Raw genomic sequence first — 21,191 nt, forward strand, 5'->3', positions numbered from 1 at the left:
GCACTAGTACCACAAGTGTCCTTTAATGGTCGATTTAGTGCCACGTTTTTTGCATTTTTGTGCTTTGGGGTGGTTTTGCTCTTTATGATTAACCCCAAACACCGTGTGGTGTTCCTAAGTGCAGGAAGGCTGTGATGTGCTTTGTGGAGAAAACGCGGGCGATAGACAAGCTTCGCACAGGCACGAGGTACAGCGCTGTCGACTGTCAGTTCAGTGTTAATGAATCAACAGAAAGTGAAACAAGGTGTCTTTCAGCAGAAGCTCACGTAAAACAAGGTTGATCAGTTGATGAGCAGTGACCACACCCTAACCGGGATGCCCGGGAGCTGTGGCTCGGCGCTTGCGGTTGCGTATAAGGCATCGTGCCGAGGAGGAGGAGACCCAGCGTGCGCCGCTGTCTGCGGAGCCAGCTTGACGGGACTTTTGGTGTGGCCGGGCTCCCCTGAGCGACTCTGCTTGCTTGTTTCAGTGCATGACCTGCGGCAGCAGATGACAGCCTTGCAGAGCCAGCTGCAGCAGGTGCAGCTGGAGCGCACGACGCTGACCAGCAAGCTGAAGGCGTCCCAGGCCGAGATTGCGTCCCTGCAGAGTGTCCGGCAGTGGTACCAGCAGCAGCTCGCCCTGGCCCAGGAGGCCCGGGTCCGGCTGCAGGGCGAGATGGCCCACATCCAGGTACAGCCCCCGCGGTGGCCAGCGGCTCATGCTGAACATCTGGTGTGGAACACTTGCTTTTTCCCTAAAGTGAAGTGACTTTTCTGAGTTGAGATTTCACCCATAGGTTTTTTGAAAACCTGCTGAGCACCCGTCTAGCCCACACCCCACCACATGGGCAGGGAGGCCCTGCGGGCAGGGGTCACCGCCTTCTGTGACCTTCTGACACAGGGAGTTTCACAGCTTCTGCTTGAGCGTTTTAAATACTAAAATCCCCCTCTCTGGGACATCCTGTGTTCCTTGCTCTGAGTCGTACATCCCGTCCCCTCTCTGGGGTCCCCTTTTGTCGTTGGAACCCAGCTGTCAAATCCACGCCTGCGGGGGTCTCGGGCCGCTTGCTCCCCGGCTCTCCAGCGCTGTCACCGCCTCCTGTGGCGCGTTTCTTACGTGCACAGAGCGCAGCACACGCCACCTCCTGGCAGAGCTCTCCAGCTGCCTGGTCACCAGATCCTCCCAGAGAACACTCGTTTCCCATATCCTCGCTTTCTTCCTGTGTTGTTAGGGTGCCAGAGTGTCAGCCTCTGATTCTGCATGAGTGGGAACAGGTATGAGTCCAGGTCTGCAGGGTGACCGGGGCCGAGGCAAGCTCTCGGGAGCAGTAGGCAAGATGCTGAAATGCACTTTGCTCCAAATTTCAGTGTTTGGACTAATTGGACCGATTGTGAGGGTGCTGATGGTGCCTTGGTCAGCCTGTCTTCTTTTTGAATTTTGCTGTGGGTTTTATTTTATCTCCCCACTTTTTTTTTATCCAGGTAAAATATTGTACCTTTTTTGTTACAATATTCAAAACATTGAAACTTTACTTCTCAAGTAGAGGACGTAAAGTACTAACTCCACCAAATGCTCATTTTAAAAAAAAATCTAAAGTCTACAAATATACAAAATAGAATTTAGAAAAATTTGTTGTATATATTCTATTTATTTATTTATTTATTTATTTATGGCTGCGTTGGGTCTTCGTTGCTGCACGCAGGCTTTCTCTAGTTGCAGTGAGCTGGGGCTACTGTTTGTTGCGGTGCACGGGCTTCTCATTGCGGTGGCTTCTCTTGTTGTGGACCACAAGCTCTAGGCACGCGGGCCTCAGTAGTTGTGGCTCCCGGGCTCCCGAGCGCAGGCTCAGTAGTTGTGGCGCACGGACTTAGTTGCCCCACGGCGTGTGGGGTCTTCCCGGACCAGGGCTCGAACCCATGTCCCGTGCATTGGCAGGCGGATTCTTAAGCACTGCGCCACCAGGGAAGTCCTTATGTTGTGTGTTTTTTAAGTTAGAGGACCTGGCTTAAATACGTCCTTAGCATAAATAAGCGTTTGTTCTACTTACCATGTGCTTGGAAATAATTGCAAGTCAATGCAATTTTGAAGCTGTCGTGCATTTTATTTGAGGCATAAAATATTTAAAGAAGCCAGATTTATATCCTGAGCTAAGTCAGAAATGGCATTTGGAAGACAGAAATGGAGAAAGAGTCCAAGGGAATGGCAGTTTGAGAACCATAACTGCTTTTTTCAAATACCTTTGACACCCAGGTTCAGCATTCCTTAATTACCATGTGTGATACATTTTCACCCCCTTTTTCCAGTAACATGGAAGTGTCCCAGGAATGTTCAGGCTGGAGAAGAACGCAGGGTAGTCTTTATTCTTTTGTTGCCTTGAGGTGAAGTCCCGGCGAACGACGCCTTTCCTTGCTCTGGGCAGCTTCCGTCTTAGACCCTGAAGCTCACAGCTTCTGGTCGCATTGGGCACCTGTAAGTCTAGGTGTGTTCACGTCGGCTCTGAAAGGGACGTGCTCACAGGTCTGCACGGCCTGGGTCAGACTGGGGCGGATGCCAGTGCCACTTCCTGGGAATGGCCAGGGTCAACCTGGTGCGTGACCAGGACAGTCAGGGACTGAGAGGGCAGGGCCTAAGGTGTGTCTGGCCGTGGGTCAGTTTATCTGATGGACAGATTCCTGGCTGTCCCTGCCGCCCAGATGAGGCCCCTCACCTCCAGACTCAGGAATGCTCTTTCAGTGGGAACTGTCACGTAGGTCTTGCAACAAACCGTACCGTCGTGGGGGCGGTGAGCGCTGACTTCTGGGCTGCCGACTGCTTCTCTTAGGTACACAGACCCAGGTGGCCTGAGTGTCATGGTGGCTGCCAGGAGGGTGGGCAGGGAGGCCCTGCGGGGGCGGTGGTCCTGGGGAGCGGCCCTCCCCAGGGCCAGCGCCGTACAGAGACCCTCACCCTGGTAGCCTCAGGGACTGGCTGGGCTGTGCTTGTGCTTGGAATCTGGCAACCTTCGACTTGTGGTGTTTTTCTTTGAAGATTGGACAGATGAGCCAGGCGGGCCTCCTGGAGCACCTGAAGCTTGAGAATGTGTCCCTGTCCCACCAGCTGACGGAGACCCAGCAGAGGTCGATCAAGGAGAAGGAGCGCATCGCTGCCCAGCTCCAGGGCATCGAGGTGGGGCCGTGCTTCTGGGGCTGCGGGGTGTCAGTGTTGTCCTGGGGTTTGTGGGTTTGTGGTTTTTTTTTTTTTTTTTTTTGACATTGATCAAGGTTAGGACAATATATCAATACATACACCTATATGTAAACATTAGTACTGCATATGTGCGTACGTATGCGTATCTTTTAAAATACTCCTTTGAACCATGTGCAGTGATTTAAGGTTTCGGGATTCTGTTCCTCGTGTTCCCCGGATGCTCATCCCCTCCCTCGCCTCTGCATTGTCAGAGGTAACCTGGGCCTTCCTCTGAACTGCCCAGTTCTGGCCTCAGCCTGTGTTACCATTTCACGCTCCAACAGCCACGTGGACTGGTTAGGACCGTGTCCAGCCGCCTCTGTGGATTATCCCAGGGTAGGGAGATGCAGTGGCTTTGACCTGTGCTCTTTGTCAGCTGTGAGACCCTGGACTTAATATCTTAACTCTCTGGGCTTTGTTCCCTTTTCATTAAATATGGATAACAATACCTACTTAATAGACTTGTTGGGAAAAGTAAAGAAGAAAAGGGGTACACGGCATCCTGGCATTGTGTACCGAGAACCTCACGGTCACACAGAAGGTCGGTGTTCTGTGACTGTGGTCTCCCATCTCCCCGCTTCTCTGCACGTGCTCCTTTGTCCTCACAGATGACGTGGATGATGAAAGACAGTCGTGTTGTGTCAAACACATGCTTCAAGGGCTCAGTGTCAAAGAACTAAAAAGATTCTAAGTTATAAGCTAATGTTTTTTCCCTAAGAAAACTCCTAGATGTTGGGTCTTATCTACATAGTCAGGATGTAAGGAATGCCATATTTGCCCCACGGCCCCTGGTCTCTAGTCTTACCAAGTGGCATTCGGAAGTAATCTTGTGGGACTTCCCTGGTGGTCCAGTGGTAAAGAATCCGCCTTCCAGTGCAGAGGACCCGGGTTCTATCCCTGGTGACGGAACTAAGATCCCACATGCCGTGGGGCAACTAAGCCTGCGCACCACAGCTACTGAGCTCGCACGCCTCAACTAGAGAGCCTGCGTGCCGCAACGAAAGATCCTGCATGCCACGACTAAGACCCGATGCAGCCAAAAATAAATAAGTAATCTTTAAAAAAAAAAAAAAAAAAAAGGGAAGTAATCTTGTGAAAGAGAATGTGCCGTGTATCACACCCCGAACAGCCTGTCTTCACGCAGGTGGCGGCGGTGGCGGCTCTGGCGGTTTTATTCACCACTTTATCCCAGTTCTTAAAACTGGGTTGTCTGCTTGCTTCTCTCTTCAGCCAGGCCCGAGGGTCGGCAGGGGAACCATGTGTGGAGGAATCGGCCGGTGGCCTGTCTTGGCAGTGGGAGGGCGCCAGCTTTCTGCCCCCGTCCCCTCGGGCCCTCTCTCTGTGGGTCATGGACAGGATAGTGACGGGGACGATGGCTTCTCTCCAGGGCGGTGGGTTTGCCCGCTGAGGCTGTAGCTACAGGTTATCCTGCTTTTTAAAAAATGCTCTGTCTTCTGGGCCCAGGCTGACATGTTGGACCAGGAAGCTGCCTTTGTGCAGATTCAAGAGGCGAAGACGATGGTGGAGGAGGACCTGCAGAGGAGGCTGGAGGAGTTTGAAGATGAGAAGGAGCAGCTGCAGAAGACGGTGGCCTCAGCAGCGGCCCTGGAGCAGCAGCTGGAGCAGGCAAGCCCCTCGGTGGCTCTTGTCGCTGCCCTGGGGCCGCGGCCAGCCTCACGGGGCTCGTTTGTGCTGGTCTGTCCGTCATGTCGTCAGACCCGGCAGGGGTTCACTTCAGCTCGTGGTCTTCTGTGCCGCAGCTTTACGCAGAAGGCTGCCTCCAGAGCATCGGTCCAGACTGTTTAAAACCCAAGCACGGAAAAAGTACAAACTCCTGGAGCACGCGGTGTTTTCGTTCAAGCGCGGTTACATTGACTATGGTTCCTTTTTTCCTAGGTGAAGCTGTCTTTGCATCAGCGAGACCAGCAGCTTGAGGCTTTGCAGCAGGAGCACCTGGACCTGTTGAAGCAGTTCACCTCGACGCAGGAGACTTTGCAGAGCAGGGAGCAGGCCCTCGGGGACCTGCAGGTACACTACGACGAGCTGCAGGCCAGGCTGGATGAGCTGCAGGGGGAGGCCGCCGCCAGGGACGACGCCATCCGTTTCCTGCAGAACGAGAAGATCGTCTTGGAGGTGGCTGTGCAGGCAGCCCAGAGCAGCAGGGAGGAGTTTGATAGAGAGGCAAAAAGCCTGGAAGAGGGTGCCCAGGACACGTCAGAAACTTTAGAGCAGTTGACACAGGAATTAGCCATCAAGTCCAGCCAGGTAATGCAGTTTGCTGTCACTTTGTTACGAGTGGAAATCACATATACAAGAAGTAACGCTGATTGTTTGGTCCTTTGTTTTGTTTGTTTGGTTCGTTTTTTGTTTTTTTGGTACGCGGGCCTGTCACTGTTGTGGCCTCTCCCGTTGAGGAGCACAGGCTCCGGACGCGCAGGCTCAGCGGCCATGGCTCACGGGCCCAGCCGCTCCGTGGCATGTGGGATCTTCCCGGACCGGGGCACGAACCCGTGTCCCGTGCATCGGCAGGCGGACTCTCAACCACTGCGCCACCGGGGAAGCCCTGGTTCTCTTTTTTGAAACATGGAAGAACGCTTCCAGGGGAGGGCCCAGGGCTCAGCTGGGGAAGGGGCCCACAGCAGCTGATGGGGTACTTGCGGTCCTAGGTCAGTGGCTGGGTGTGTAGATACCTGGCTGAGAACTGGGAACCGAGTTGTTTGGGGCTTTGAAAGTAATCTGCCAAGAAACACCAGCTTCAGTGCACCTATGATGAGGAGCTCAGACTTGGGAAAAGCAGCAGGGAGCTTTGGTTCTTTCCTTCCTGACTGCCTGACCGAAGTGCAACGCCTTGGACGTGTTGGCAGGACGGTGGGTGAGCGTGGGGAGACGGCCGAGGGTCCGGGTGTGTGCGCACGTGACCTAGCACGCCACACCCGGGAGCTGCCATGCTATGATGTGGGTGAACAGTAAACAAATACAGACGGAACAAGAAAGCTGCAGGGTGTGGAGGAAGTAGAGTTAGTGTTGGAAATGGTTTTGTCTTCGAATCCCGCTCCATGAGCGTCGAGGACAAGAGAAAGTCGGCACGTTTTCCCTCCAGGAAGTAGGTGCGATTTCTCTGCAGGCGCTGACCTGTCTGTAACCGTCTAGGACAGGAGGCACGGAGGCAGGTCTGTGCACACGTGTCCCCCTGAGGCACAGGGCCCTCCCGGAGCCATCAGTGTAATGTCTGCACACATGTCCCTCATAGGTGGAGCACCTGCAACAAGAAGCTGCCTCCCTGAAAAAGCAGGCACAGAAAATAAAGGAACAGTTTCTTCAACAAAAGGTAAGAACGTGTGGTTAGTTTTCTTTCTGTGAAACAAGTGCATGAAGAAAATCCTGTACGTTTAATCTCTTCACTGGAAGAACATAATTCAAGAGGAAGGTAACAACTAGACTCCAGCTCTTTTAAGGCACTTCACTGATTCTGAGATGCACTCCTCACCCCTCCCGTTTTTATACTTCTGAAGTCAGGTGCATTTTCAGGGTGGGGTTGGCATCCGGATCATGCGGACCATGCCCTGCTGGCCCATCAGAGTGAGTGCGTGCTGCTTCCACAGCGGCCGGGACTCCTGCGTAACGTTGCTTTGAAACCAATCGCACCACGATCCAGCACTGAGATAAGGCACTTGACGTTAGTGAAGCCATTCTGCTGTCTGGGGAGCGAGTGCAGGGCACCACCAGGGGTCTGAGGAAGGGCAGCCGGGGGCGTCGTCAGTGGTGGTGGGTGTTATCACTGAGGTGCGAGCGGGAGTGCCTGTCAGGAGCCGGGCAGGGCACGTGGAGCGGGAAGGAGTGGCCACACTCCCCCGAGAAAGTGAAGCCGTCAGGGCCCCCAGCGGCTGGCCTGGCTCCCCTGTCCATCACCCAGTCCTGTTTAGGTATGTGTCTCAGAGAGTGGTATCTCGGATTTGGTGAAATATGTATCTTCAGCCCTAGAAAGTTATATAGATAAGTGGTGAGCATTTTTGTTTAAACGGCTTGAGCCCTTGGAAGACCCGCCCCGCGGGCTGCAGCTTCCGGCCTGTTGGGCAGGTGATGGTGGAGGCCTACCGCCGGGACGCCACCTCCAAAGACCAGCTCATCGGTGAGCTGAAGGCTGCAAAGAGGAGGCTGGACTCGGAGGTGAAGGAGCAGCGGCAGGAGGCCGTCAGACTTCAAGGGGAGAAGCGGGCTGTGGAGGTGCAGCACTCGCGTCTGCAGAGGGAGGCGTCACAGGCCCGTCAGCAGGTCGTGGATCTTGAAGGGCACCTCCAGTCCACGCAGAGGGAGCGCGACGAGATGGAGACGCACTTGCAGGTCTGGGGACGCCTTTGACTTATGAAGGTTCAGCCGAACGGGCCTGGGGCTGTACGGTGGGCGGGGCGGGGCCTGTGGAGAGGTTCTGGAGAAACAGACTAGAGTAAGGCCCTCCTGGAGCTCAGATCCAGGCGGAGGAGAGCCGTGGGGGGGGTCCTGAGACAGTCCGAGCCGGCGTTTGAGTGGGCGCCGGAGAGAGGCAGCAGGGGGCACAGGGCACCGTGGGGTGAGCGGGCGCACGGGGACGTGGGCCGGGCCGCCTGCAGCAGCTGCTTTGGGCTCCGGGCTTTAAGGGCGGTGGGGCCGGATTTGCTGTGCACGCACCAGGGCCCCCGTGGCCGGCGGAGTCTGTGAGAGACAGTGGTGGCTGTGCCGCTGAGGGTGTCTGGCACGGGGCCGGGGAGAGGGAGACCTCAGGCCGGGTGCCTGCAGCTGAGGAGTGTTTCTGAGGCAGGTGGTAGACCTGGGGAGAGCGGTGGGCAGGGTGTCAGACTGAGGGCTGCGTCTTACGTGTGACGTGTCAAAAGTCCCACAGAGGGCCGGGCAGGGTCCAGGGAGGCAGGTAGGCTGGAGGCCGCAGCTGAGAGCCATGAGAGCGCAGGCGGGACAAGAGGGCCCGGGGGCTGTGGGGAGCCAGGGGCTGGTGGGACCCCCGCAGCTGCGGGACGCGGGGCTCGCGGCTGCGAGGGCCGAGCCGGTCCTGGGGGGACAGTGCTCATTGCACAGGGGGAGATGGGGCAGCGGGCAAGGCCAGGAGGGGGTGTGAGGCTACCCCGAGGTGCTGGGAGAAGCCGGGGAGGGGACCGGGTGGGAGCCGTCGCCTGAGGCGTTCTCGTTGGCGGCTCTTCCCGCCTGTCCCACCAGCGGCCTTGACACGGGCGGTGCAGGACCCTCGGCCTCCGTGAAATGGCCGCTTTTCGCGGGGTCCTCGGCCAGGGTCTTCCTCAAAGCCCGTGTCCTGCAAGGCGGCCCTGAGAGGAAGCCAGGCCGACATTTGGGCTTCAGGTGGAAGTCTTGGCACTCCTCATTTTGTCTCTTCCTCCCTTTATTTGAAGTCTTTGCAGTTCGATAAAGAGCAGGTGGCTGCTCTCACGGAGGCCAACGAGGTGCTCAAGAAACAGATAGAAGAGCTACAGCAAGAAGCCTCGAGGTACGTGGGTGCAGGGCGCGTGCTGGCGGGAGGCCGGGCGGTGGGTGTGAGCTGTGCGGGCCCCCCCAGCACTGTCTGTCCAGCCCTCGCCGGTCTACAACAGGTGGCCTGGGAAGTTAGAGTCCAAGTTTAAAGCTGGAAAAGTGATTCCGTCGTGATCTGACGGTTATACGTGGGTGTGTTAACACATCCTTTCACAAACACTCCCCGTTTGTTTTTGTTTTCATTTGACTTTTCATGTCAAGCACTTGTGGCAGCGCCCTTCGCACCCCCAGCGCACTGCCCCGGGTGCACACCTGTGCCCGTCCTCACCTGGCCCGCGCCAGGCCTTTCACTCGCGCGGCGTGTCCCGCACCGCTCTGCTCTGTCAGCGCTGATGTACTGTGAGCCTGAGTGTTGGGTTCCTTGCTGCTGGTCAGGAAGAGCGCTGGAAGCTTCCGTCTGGTAGGAGAGGAGTCTTCTCTGTCTCCACAAGGCGGTTTAAGCAGCTCCGAGAGGGGAGCAGGACACACGAAAGCACGGTGCTGGGCTCTGTAGGGAGCACCCACCGACCACCTCCTGGGGAGCTGGATTCTGGGCAGCGCAGTGCTGGAGAGGGTGGAGCTTGGATGGAGACGCACTTGGCCTTTGCTTGGTGTGGCAAGTGGGTCGGAGGTGAGCTGAGACTTCCTTCTATCTCTGCCACGCCCCAGGGCCATCACCAAACAGAAGCAGAAGATGAAGCAGCTGGGCTCGGACCTGAGCAGCGCACAGAAGGAGATGAAGACCAAGCACAAGGCCTACGAGCACGCCGTGGGCATCCTCAGCCGCCGCCTGCAGGAGGCCCTCGCGGCCAAGGAGGCGGCCGAGGCTGAGCTGAGCCAGCTGAGAGCCCACGTGGCCGGCGGCAGCGGCAGCGACCACACCCTGCACGTGGGTAACCCGCCTACTCCGCCGGTCACAGAGAATCGGTGCAGGGGGCTGCGGGGGCATGACGTGTACAGGCACCTCCCCTCCGCATCCCTCCTAGGAGGGTCTAGAAAGGAGGTATGGGGCCAGCGTGTGGGCAGCGTTTCTTCAGAATACCTCGCGGTAGCAATGTGACCGGGGGTCTGATGCTGCGTTTGACCCCTGCGAACGCGTGCAGGGCGCTCGCCCTGCTGGCCCCGGCGCTCCTCACGTCTGGGGAGGAGGTTCTGTGAGCACCATGCGTGGGGTGTGAGAGGGCTTGGGGTGAGGGTCAAGGGGTCCAGGACAGCCTTTTGGACAGGTGGCGTCTGAACTGGTCTCGCGTGACGGCGGGCACCTCAGCAGAATGCTGCTCCTGTGTGCTGGGTCTGGGGGGCACGGGGCCAAGTAGGGGTCTGGCTGGAGGGGCTGGGAGCCGGAGTCGGGGGGTTTGGAGCGGACCTTCCGTGTGACAGAGAGCGAGCTGAGACCTGGCCACTGTCCTGTCGGGAGGACCCAAGGCCAGGAGAGGCTGTGACGGTAGCTGAGGTGATGGGAGCCAAGTGCAGGAGCCGATGGGAGGCGTCTCGGAGGCCAGTGGGGGCGGGCTGCCGACGGCTCTGCTACAGACGGCCGTCAGGGTGGACAGCACGTGTGACGTAGTGGAGGGAAGTGCCTGTGAAACGCTCGGGTCCGGGAGGCAGAGGGGCCTCTGCACACGGCGAGGGCTGAGAGCCGCTGGGACTGTCCTTCCCCTGTGGTGTCCTGAGGCGAGAGAGAGCCTTTGGCTTTGGGTTATTGTTTAGGGTGGGGGACCGGCAGCAGGGTGGGCACGCACGCGCGCGCGCGCGTGTGTGTGTGCACGCGCGCGCATGTGTGCATGTGGTGGAGGCTCTCAGGTCTCCTCTGGGCGTCACACTGTCACTCTGTCAGTCACGAGTGTCCTGGTCCCCAGATCCTTGCAGTCTGGATCTGACCACCTCCTTTTACTTTGGCTAGTGGGTATAAAACTCTGCGTTTTATCACCCACCGATTTGAGTCATTTCCCTTATGCTTAGTAATCGTATTTTTTTCTCATCTTTGTTTCTCCTCTCAGTTTAAGAATTCGTAAGTTCGAGGACACTGTAGCATAGCGTGGTGTTCTCTTGTCAAAATACATAAATTCAGTATTCCCTCTCACATGCTTACTTTTTACATTGGGAGGGGGAGAACTTACTCAATTGCAACTTCCTTTTTACTTTAAAATCTCTCTCTGTTTAATTCTTTGACTTACATGGTACCAGCTGTGGGTGTCACTGCCATGCAGTCTGTCACCCCCTTGCTGCACGGCCGGTGGCAGCTGGGCAGAAGCATAGCCTGGGAGCCAAAATCCTGGTTCAGCCTGTACTTCAGCCCTGGTGAGGTGGGGTCTCAGGCAGCTCACTCACCTTGCTGATCCTCAGTAAGACGGAGGCCGAGGATAACCAACAAGGACCTACTGTGCAGCACAGGGATCTCTGCTCAATATTCTGTAACAACCTAAATGGGAAAAGAATTTGAAAAAGGATAGATACAGGTATATGTAACTGAATCACTTTGCTGTACACCTGAAACTAACACAACATTGTTGATCAATTCTACTCCAGTATAAACTAAAAAGCAAAAGGAAAAATGAGGCCGATGGGGCTTCCTTGGTGGCGCAGTGGTTGAGAATCGCCTGCCAATGCAGGGGACACGGGTTCGAGCCCTGGTCTGGGAGGATCCCAGGTGCCGCAGAGCAGCTAAGCCCGTGAGCCACAACTACTGAAGCCCGCGTGCCTAGACCCTGTGCTCCGCAACAAGAGAAGCCAACGCCATGAGAAGCCCGCGCACGGCAACGAACAGTAGCCTACGCTCGCCGCAACTAGAGAAAGCCCGCGCGCAGCCATAAAAATAAATAAATAAATTTATTTAAAGAAAATGAGGCCGAGATGAGGTAAATGGTAGAGCCTCCCTCACTAGGACGGCTCTGTGGAGAGACACCTGTGAGGTGCTCAGATCAGTGCCTGCCCCACAGCAGCAGCAGGAAGAGAGTGTGTGCGTGTGCATTTGTGTGTGTGTGTGTGAGCACGTGTGTGCACACGCGTGTGGCATTGGTTACCTTGTGCCTGGTGCAGCTTAGTTGCCACAGACGGTAATTGGTAGCTCTTATCTTTCTGTGTTTTCAAAGCATTAAGTGAAAAAGTGAGTTTGTGAGTCATTACTGTGTGGCTACCCGGTAGCTGACCGCGTCCTGTAAGGGAGAGGGAAGGCTGCAGGGAGCCGATCACCTGTCGCGTGTGGTCGCAGCCTCGTGCCGTCGGTGCCGAGCCGGGCTACGTGGTGGGACCCGTGACCAAACCCACCTTCCGTCCCGGCCCTCAGGAGCGGGTCCAGGCCCTGGAGGCGGAGCTGCAGGCTGTGGGCCACAGCAAGAGGATGCTGGAGGGGGAGCTGCAGGAGGTCATCACGCTGACTGGCCAGCAGCTGGAGGAGCAGCGGGAGAGGGTGCTGGAGCTGGAGGACGAGGTAGGCGGGCGCCATGCGGCCCTGCATTCAGGGCGGTGCCGCTGGCCCGGCCGCTCGGCCTCCGCCCTGCGTTTCCGGGGCCATCGGCCGCTTGCCCGGGTCTCTGAGCACCCGCCCTGCCGGAGCCGCGCACGCACGCGCCGCAGCAGGGCCCGCTGTGCCCGCTGCCTCTCCGGTGTGGCAGACGAGACACCCGGCTCAAAGGGGCTCGACCCTTTAGAGGAACTCCACGTAACTCTCAGGTCCAGACGGTCGTGGCTTCGGGTGGTGCCACATGAGCAGCGTGGTGGTGTCACCTAGGGCTCTGCACAGGGTCCCAAGATGGCTGTTGGGGGCCGCGGGGCTGCGTGCACAGTTGACACTTGTCTCTCACAGTCCAGGCCCGCCTGGGCTCCGACCCTGGGTGTGCTCCGCAAGCCCACGGTCCCCGGGGGAGGGCTGGGCCGTCAGCTGTGGGTCCAGGAGAGAAGGGGTGTGGCCGCGGCAGCCTTCCCAGCTGTGAGGCGAGGGCCCTCGTGTCTGGGGCAGTGCTCGCCTGTGCGTTCTTGCGGGTGGTGTTAGCTGTTCAGTTCCTGGTGTGCGAGCGCTCCACGAGCCAGAATGGGCAACTCCCTGATGTCACGGTGACTTCGGTTTGTTTCAGCTGCAAGAGTCCAGAGGCTTCAGGAGGAAGATAAAGTGCCTTGAGGAGTCGAATAAGAAGTTGGCTCTGGACTTAGAGCATGAGAGAGGGAAGCTTATGGGCCTTGGACAGTCCAGCGCAGCCCTGAGGGAACACAACGGCATCTTAGAGACAGCTCTAGCCAAGAGGGAAGCAGACCTGGTCCAGCTGAACCTGCAGGTATGGAAACTCCTTTGCAGCAGGAGACTTGCTGCAGGTGGGGCAGCCCTCTGAGGGCTGTGATGGTCTGCACTTGGCCATCACAGCCACCTACAGGGTAAAGGCCAGAGAATCTGCTGGAGTCGCAGCCCCTCTGCCCGCCCTGAGGCGGGGGTGGATCCGGGGAGCCTGTGTCTCCCTGCAGCTGAGCTGTGGAGGGGCTAGGCTCAGCCCATAGCGTTCCTTTTGGGTGGGCGACTCCCGGAGGGTAGAGGGGACCCTTTCCCAGCTCAAGGCAGTCATGCTGTGCGTAAGGGACTCTGACCCGAGGGCCTCCTGTGATTCAGCACTGGGGTTCAAACCCCAATGGGGCTCTCCTTGCAGAGCCCGTTGTTAGCTCCTCCGCTCTGCAGCCCCTCTGGGCGTTTCAGGGAAGTCTTCAAATGGCGTTCAGCAGCCCATCCCAGCCCATGCCTTGAATTCACCAGATTTTAGAGCGCTTCCTTAGTTCCCACCACTCCTGCCCCGGGCAGCCTTGCTACGGAGGCGATTGCGTTGATAACCCTGGGTTTATATGCATCTTTTGGGCACCTAACGAGATGCTTGAATATGATCATATGATTGATGATACTCCTGTGATCTGAGATTTTGGTTTTGCTCACGGCGTTCTCCAGAGGTGGAATTCTCACTCCTTTCCTGGCTTGTACCCTTGTTGGCAACACGTCATGATGTCTTGAGCCCCCGTGACGCTAGACTCCCCCACGCGGCACTGATCAGAGTGGCCCCTGCTTTTTCCCAGGGCCCTTCAGGCTTTGGAAATTTGACGTTCTTCCTTCCTTACCACTCTTGGAATGTGCTGTAGGTGCAGGCAGTTTTGCAGCGCAAAGAGGAGGAGGACCACCAGCTGAAGCAGCTCGTCCAGGCCTTGCAGGCCGCGCTACAGAAGGAAAAGGTGACGGTGCACAGCCTCAAGGAGCAGGTGTGTGTCTTCCAACCGGTTTCAGATTGCAGCCTCATAGAGCCTCTGGAATGTAATTTTTTAATGTCTGAAAACTGAGTATTAGTACCCTTGACACGAGTTCCCTTCCAGGAACTTAGCGTGTGAATACCTTTGCTGACATGTCCAAGGACGGGATATCATCATGGGGTTGGCGACAGCGAGGCTGGAGAGGGCCCCCACCCTGTGCTCATCAGTGAAAGAGTGTGTGCCGTCGTGCGGCTCTAAGATGTGTGCACAGAGCTCCGTAGCTACATATTTTGCTGGGGAAAGATACCCTGCACGTAGTGTGGAGTTAAAAAGCAATCTGCAGAGCAGTGTATGTTTATTTGTGTTAAAAATGCAACCAAAAACGTGGTTCTGGAGACCCGTGGCCATGTTCTGCATTTGGAGCAGTCTTCCTGGCTGCTCCTTTCCATGCTCAGCTGTTCACCAGTGCATCAGGTGGCTCATCCCGCAGAGGGGCCTGCCCTGGCCACCCTGCGAGCTAGAGTGGTCCTCAGGCCGTGCACTTTAAAATTTTTACTGTCGTGATGCCTCGTCTGTGGTTTCTGTAAAGCTCTTTCCTTGTTAGACTGTCAGCTTCCTGGGACGAGGTCTGCGGCTTGTTTACCCTCATGTCCCCAGTGCCTGCACAGAGCAGATGCTCAGAACATGTTTGTCATTGGCGCGTTCATGCGTGTGTTGGTGCATGTGACGTGGGCTTTGCCACATTCTTTAAAAATTTCTCCACGAAAGTACACTGGAGATAGAAGGAAATAGTTCTTTATTTCCTGGGTGAGACAGTAAGACGTTCTTTTAAAGTAGAGCTAGTTTTAAGATATGTTAAGAATATTTTAACATGAACAATTACTGGCTTATTCTTGACCCACGTTTGCCTCATCTGCAGCTGATGTTTTATCCTTGCGTGGAGTTGCTGCACGTCTAATGGTTCCGAACTGAGTCAGCAACACTCCCTACTTTTCTATCCCCACCTTCCTATCTTTTGCTCTGTACTCAGGTATCACTTAATAGTTTTCTTCTCACCTTAAAGACGTTGTAACTAGGAGATTTTTAACTAAAGGTGCTGGGGGGATAATGTATATTTCACTTTGATTTCTTTTTTTAAGGGCAGTAATTGTAAATGATGCTTATTTATTCCTCTAAGTGCATTTGGTCTGATTGTCTTGATTGTAAAAATAGTACGTGCTAGTAAAAATTTTTAGTGTGCACGGAGATTAAAGTACAGATCATCTTGAATCTCTACCTAGTGACATCCACGGCTAATATCTTACATTGGAGTTTTTTTTCCATTCATGTATGAGTTCTTTCTAGATTCATCTGTAATATACTATAAATATTTTTACTAAACTTCTTTGAAATGAAGTGCTTGCTAGTGCAATTAGACAAGAAAACTAAACTGTTGGAAAGGAAAATTTCGTTATATTCTGAGAATTTGCTTGTTTTCTCAGAAACCTTGAGATAAACTGTTGTTAACTATGAAAAAAGCGAGTTACATCCTAAATGGATAATGAGCAATAGCTTTATTACAGTTAGATGGTATGATGGAAAGGTAGATTCCTCCCAGATACGTGAATTATGAATACATGTCACAAGAAATATGCAGATATACTTGAGGAAGACTGTAACGACTACTCAGACCAAGAAAGTTGGGCACATTTGCTCGCTCAGCAGGTGCTGCTACCACGTTGCACACTTGAGGGCCAAGCGTGTGTTCAGTACTTTCATCCTTGACGGGGACCTCGGAAGGCTTTGGAAGGAAGGCCTGCGAGAGCAGCTAGGATGTGAGGGGTTGGGCGGCGGCCGCCGCGAACCCAGGCACGTCCTGTGAGGCTGCGCCCCTGTCCTCGGTGACGCCGTGTCCTTCTTCCCAGGTTGCTGCCACCCAGGCGGAAGCGGGGCACAACCGCCGCCATTTTAAGGCCGCCACCTTAGAGCTGAGCGAGGTGAAGAAGGAGCTGCAGGCCAAGGAGCGGGAGGTGCAGAGGCTGCAGGTGGAGGCAGACGGGCTCCAGTGAGTGCGAGTGGGCAGGGCCGGGCACCACCACCCCCTCCACCTCGTTAGTGCCTTCAGCGCACCAGGGCCCCAGTGTCCTGGCAGATCGCTGAGTACTCTGCAGGCAGATCGGAGAAGGAGAGAGAGATCCGATTGCTGTCTCAGGCTGCCGCGTCTGAAACTTTGGCCCTGATGCCGTGTGCTCCCACTCTGTGCCCTGCTGGTTCTTCTCTGAGAAGAGAGAGCCCTGGGGGCTGTGCTCACGAAGACCCAACGCAGCCAAAAAAAAATTAAAAAAATAAAAAGTGAATAAATTTATTTTAAAAAAAAGGCACACAGTTAGCTCTCCCACTCAGAGGCTGACGCCCCCGCCCCTTCCCTGAGGGTCTCCGCCGTCACATGTGGTCTTCGAGACGCCTCCCCAGCTCCCCTCGGGCTTCCCTTCGTTGTGGTGCGCGGCTCCCATTGGGGTGGCCTTGGCTCGCACCCATGCAGGGACATGTGTTGGGCACTGCACGTGCATCGGTCCCTCCCATCATAATCCGTGAACTGGGCTCACAAAGCGTCCCTCCCCGGGGGTTGTGAGGATTAGTTGAGCTAGCGCATTGCAGAGCTCCTAGAACGGTCCCTGCCCAGGGTGAGCAGTATGGGAGTTTTTGTCATGATGCGTGTCAACCCAGGACATGTAACATTCAACTGACAACATTTTTGAGTGGGAAGGTAATTGGAAGAATGCTGTAATTTCACTCTTCCTTGTTTTTTATGCTAGGATTCAGGAGGGGAAACATTCCCAGGAAATAGCAAAGTTCCAGGCAGAGCTGGCAGAGGCCCGGACCCAGCTCCAGCTCCTGCAGAAGCAGCTGGATGAGCAGCTGAGCAAAGAGCCCGTAGGAAACCAAGAGGTGACCCGCCGGGGCGGCTTTACATCTCCAGTTAACGACTTACAGAGCTAGACTCTGCTGGTTGACACATTCACTTCATTCTCTGCCTTCTTGGAAAGGGATATTTATTTTTTCTAAGTATGATATTAAATGATACGCAGAGGTATAGTTAGAGCAATGTTATAATGCAAGAAAGCCATTTTAAAATTCTTTTGGTCGTGTGACTTTTTCCCTTCTCTAGATGGAAAATCTCAAATGGGAGGTGGATCAGAAAGAGAGAGAAATCCAGTCCTTGAAGCAGCAGCTGGACGTGACTGAGCGGCAGAGTAAACAGGAGGTGGATGGGATACAGCAGTCACTGCAGGTACGGGGTGTGTACGGGGCATGTACGGGGCGTGTACACGCCCCGGGCAGCGCTGCACCAGCTCCTCCCTGGACCATGCGCAGCAGGAGTTCTCAGTGGCTTGAATGTTCCCACCAAACTGCTCTGCAGACATTATCCCATTTCAGAGAGAAGCCCAGGTCAGGCAGCTGAGGGATGCTGAGCAGAGACCAGAGCCCCAGGGCCCCACCCTGGGCTGAACTCTGCGGTGTGTCCCAGAAACGGGATCTCATTAAGTCCAAAAAATGAGACAGTTCCATTCGCCAGTCTGTGATAAGCTTCTCTACAAAGAAATCTAGGCACAGTCTTGACTGCTTGAGGAAAGGGTCGGGAACGTGACTCTGACCGGGATTCCTGCTTGTAGGTGGACAGCTTGAGATAACCAGAACTGACTTGTATTCTGTCTTAGGAACAGTTAGGCTTATTCTAGTAGCTGATCTTGGAGTTTAAACAAGGGTTGGGTTCATTGTCAGATGTGGATGTGGGAATGTTACCGGCCCCTCGGCAGAGGCTCTGAAATGTGGATGGGAACGTAGAGGACAGGACTGTAACCAGATTCTCCGCAGTGTAGACTCTTGGAGAGGAGTGGTGGGGGGAGGGGAGCGACTCATGAAGGCTGAAAGTTCCAACCCCTTGGGATTGTGACGTACAAACAGATTTGTGCAGTGTGTTTAAGACCTTTCAGTTTTCTTTTTTTAACTTATGTGGGTTATACATTTACCACTTTTTAAAAAAAATTTATTAATTTATTTATTTTTGGCTGCATTGGGTCTTCATTGCTGTGCGCAGGCTTCCTCTAGTTGTGGCGAGGTGGGGCTACTCTTCATTGCGGTGCGCGGACTTCTCACTGTGGTGGGTTGCAGAACACGGGCTCTAGACTCGCGGGCTTCAGTAGTTGTGGCTCGCGGGCTTCCGAGCGCAGGCTCAGTAGTTGTGGCGCACGGGCTTAGTTGCTCTGCAGCATGTGGGATCTTCCCGGACCAGGGCTCGAACCCATGTCCCCTGCATTGGCAGGTGGATTCTTAACCACTGCGCCACCAGGGAAGCCCAAGACCTTTCAGTTTTAAAATCTATGACTTTTTCACTTTCTTTAGAATATTAAATCTGAGCTGGAGATGGTACGGGAAGATCTGTCCCTGACCCAGAAAGATAAATTCATGCTTCAAGCTAAAGTGTCGGAACTGAAGAGCAACATGAAGACGCTGCTCCAGCAAAACCAGCAGCTCAAGCTGGACCTGCGGCGGGGAGCAGCCAAGACGGTACTGGGCCCCCCGGGCGGCTGGCGGGGCCTCCGGAGATGTGTTGACGGGAGGCTGGCAGGCTTTCCAGTCAGTCAGCCAGTCACAGAGTTACCTTAACCAACACTGAGTGACGGTTGTGTGAAGATAGATGACGATGGGTGTTCTCCTTGGACCACAGGCCAAATCTTTTTAATTTAGAGCTTTTTCCAACAGAATGTTTGCCTCTTTCTATGAGTTTAGATGCCATTTTATTGTCCTATGCTTTATAAAGCAAATGAGGGCATGGTTTGCTTGTGTTAACAAGAGCCCCTGGGCCTCTAGGCGAGACCAGCTGGGACACAGCAGCTGCCAGGACAGGCTCAGGGGCCCGGGGACCCTGCAGCGCCGTCACGAGCTCTGTTCACCCACCGTCTGTTTTTCTACTCAGTCAATGTAAGCATTTTGCAGGTGCAAAGGAGTCACTTGGATTCACAGGTTTCTTTAGCACGGTTTGCTTATCTGTGGAAAAATTTGAAGTCCTAGGAAGGGGAGTCTTATGAGTTGGAAAATGGACTCAATTTCTTAGGGAAACTCAGAGTCAAGGCCATGGTCTCTCTGGAAAGCTCCCACCACGAGCTCTCATTTAGGGGGCTCTCGGCAGCTCCGGCCTCCTGAGGAGCCAGGATTGTAGTGTTGGTTCATGCTTTAGGGAGAAGGTTTTCTATTCAGCCAACATTTCTTGAACCCCCGTGGCTGCCAGCTCTGCCGATTTAGAACAAGTGGGAAGTGCTTCCCCAGAATCCCAAGGGGAGCTGGGCAGGCGCCTCGAAGACCACGTGTGACGGCGGGGACCCTCGGGGAAGGGGCAGTTGTGGCATGCGGGCTCAGTAGTTGTGGCTAGCAGGCTCTAGAGTGCAGGCTCAATAGTTGCGGTGTGCAGCTCAGTAGATGTGGCTCACGGGCTTCAGTAGTTGTGGTACACAGGCTCGATAGTTGTGGCTTGCGGGCTCTAGAGCGCAGGCTCAGTAGTTGTGGCGCACAGGCTTAGTTGCTCCGTGGTATGTGGGATCTTCCCGGACCAGGACTCGAACCCGTGTTCCCTGCATTGGCAGGCGGATTCTTAAACCACTGTGCCACCGGGGAAGCCCCTAACCGTGTGCTTTTAAAAACAGAGAAAGGAGCCGAAGGGAGAAGCCAGCTCTTCCAGCCCCGTGACGCCGGTGAAGATCCCTGACTGCCCCGTGCCGGCCTCGCTTTTGGAGGAGCTGCTGCGGCCCCCGCCTGCCGTGAGCAAGGAGCCCCTCAAGAACCTCAACAGCTGCCTCCAGCAACTCAAGTATGACTGCTCTGGGCTCCGTCTCGTAGTCTTTACAAATAAGTTGCAGGTCTCAGTTGGAAGAATCTTCCCTGTTGCCAGCACCGCACGTCCAGCAGAGGCGAGCGGCTCCGTGGTGTTTCTTGGCCGTGGGCTGGTCCCGTGCCTCTCCCTCCATCTCCAAGGTGGGAGCTGCCCAGGGCTAAATGACCCTGCACGCTGGGCAGTGGGAGGCCCGTGTCTGAGGCGAGGGCAGGTGTGGCTCTGGCCCTGTGAGCGGACGCCCTGCAGGACAGACCCTCGGCTCTGTCTTTCCCACGTTCTCCCCAGTCGGCGTGTCGGCCTCTGTGTGGTGCACAGGAAAATGCCCAGAGTCTCTTTCGCACTGTCCCAGGAGAGAGGCTCGATGGGCCCCCGAGGGTGTGCGTGAGCGACCTGCCGTCAGGGCCGGGTCCGAGGTGGCCAGCTGTCTCGGGGGGGGACAGCGCCCCCGGCTGTCATCTGACCGCGCGCCTCCCCTATCTCCCCAGGCAGGAGATGGACAGCCTGCAGCGCCAGATGGAGGCACACGCGGTCACTGTGCACGAGTCGCTGTCCTCGTGGACGCAGGGGGACCCAGCCAGCCCCTCCCGCCTGGGCGATCACGCCAACCCCAGAGGAGACACGGAGCAACACGGTCGGAGCAGGGCCACGAGAGAGTGCTTTGGAATGGTGACCGCCGAGCATCCCCACCCCGAGTGTTTGTAGCTGACCGCAGGAATGCTCTCTTCTCTGTGTTATTTATTTGACTGTGTGCTCTATTGTCTTTCTAAGAGATGAAAGTTAAGTTTTGCATTGGCCGTTACAAGGAGTAAAATAACAAAACGAGAGTCGAGAATTGATGATAGTCATTTGCAGGTCACAATCAGCTTTTCCCACAAAGTGACCAAATCTTAAAAACCTAATTTAGGTCTCAGTGAGACATTTTGAATGTGTCTGAAGGGTTATTTGCGGAAGGAGGTATCTTAGGCCTGACCGTAGACGCTGTTCTCGGACGGTCGCTGGCGGAGGCATTGCGTTGCTGCGTCCGGCTTCTCACTTTCCTGTCTGATTCAGAAAGAGCTTTCCTTCCTGCAGGAGCAAGACTTCGTTTGCACCTTTGGTTTTTATTTTATTTTGTTTTGTTTTCAATAGCCATCTCTCCGTAGAACGTGTATATAAATACCAGAAATCATAATCTAATCTTTAAAAAGTATATGCTCATATTATTTAAGAATGACCCGAATTGTCTTTTTATTGATTGCCTTTTGAAAATCTGCAGTTAGGAAGTAACGTATGTGTAGGATTTAGGAATGTCAGAAAATTATGTTTTAAGAAATGTAATTATTCTATTTACCTTCTAAAGCCAAATATTCTTAGGCAGAAGTTCTTTGTTATTTTAGTTTCACTT

At 54.9% G+C, this 21,191-nt stretch overlaps 1 protein-coding gene across 1 annotated transcript in view; it reads left to right on the forward strand.

Annotated features, from left to right (window-relative positions):
* GOLGA3 (golgin A3) overlaps positions 1–20,509 on the forward strand; it is a gene marked incomplete at both ends in the record, with an annotated part of 34,784 nt that extends 14,275 nt beyond the window's left edge. Inside the window, 17 exons of the mRNA XM_079716971.1 lie at positions 470–672; positions 3,010–3,147; positions 4,672–4,833; positions 5,104–5,472; positions 6,458–6,535; positions 7,285–7,548; positions 8,604–8,698; positions 9,391–9,610; positions 12,008–12,151; positions 12,795–12,992; positions 13,834–13,950; positions 15,843–15,982; positions 16,734–16,866; positions 17,087–17,209; positions 18,322–18,486; positions 19,620–19,783; positions 20,293–20,509. Of these exons, the coding sequence (XP_079573097.1) occupies positions 470–672; positions 3,010–3,147; positions 4,672–4,833; positions 5,104–5,472; positions 6,458–6,535; positions 7,285–7,548; positions 8,604–8,698; positions 9,391–9,610; positions 12,008–12,151; positions 12,795–12,992; positions 13,834–13,950; positions 15,843–15,982; positions 16,734–16,866; positions 17,087–17,209; positions 18,322–18,486; positions 19,620–19,783; positions 20,293–20,509 (2,930 nt within the window). The remainder of the gene's footprint in view (positions 1–469; positions 673–3,009; positions 3,148–4,671; positions 4,834–5,103; positions 5,473–6,457; positions 6,536–7,284; positions 7,549–8,603; positions 8,699–9,390; positions 9,611–12,007; positions 12,152–12,794; positions 12,993–13,833; positions 13,951–15,842; positions 15,983–16,733; positions 16,867–17,086; positions 17,210–18,321; positions 18,487–19,619; positions 19,784–20,292) is intronic.
* Between the last annotated feature and the right edge of the window lie 682 nt (positions 20,510–21,191).

Source organism: Hyperoodon ampullatus, assembly GCF_949752795.1.
Source record: "Hyperoodon ampullatus genome assembly, chromosome: 13".
Classification (NCBI taxonomy): domain Eukaryota; kingdom Metazoa; phylum Chordata; class Mammalia; order Artiodactyla; family Ziphiidae; genus Hyperoodon; species Hyperoodon ampullatus.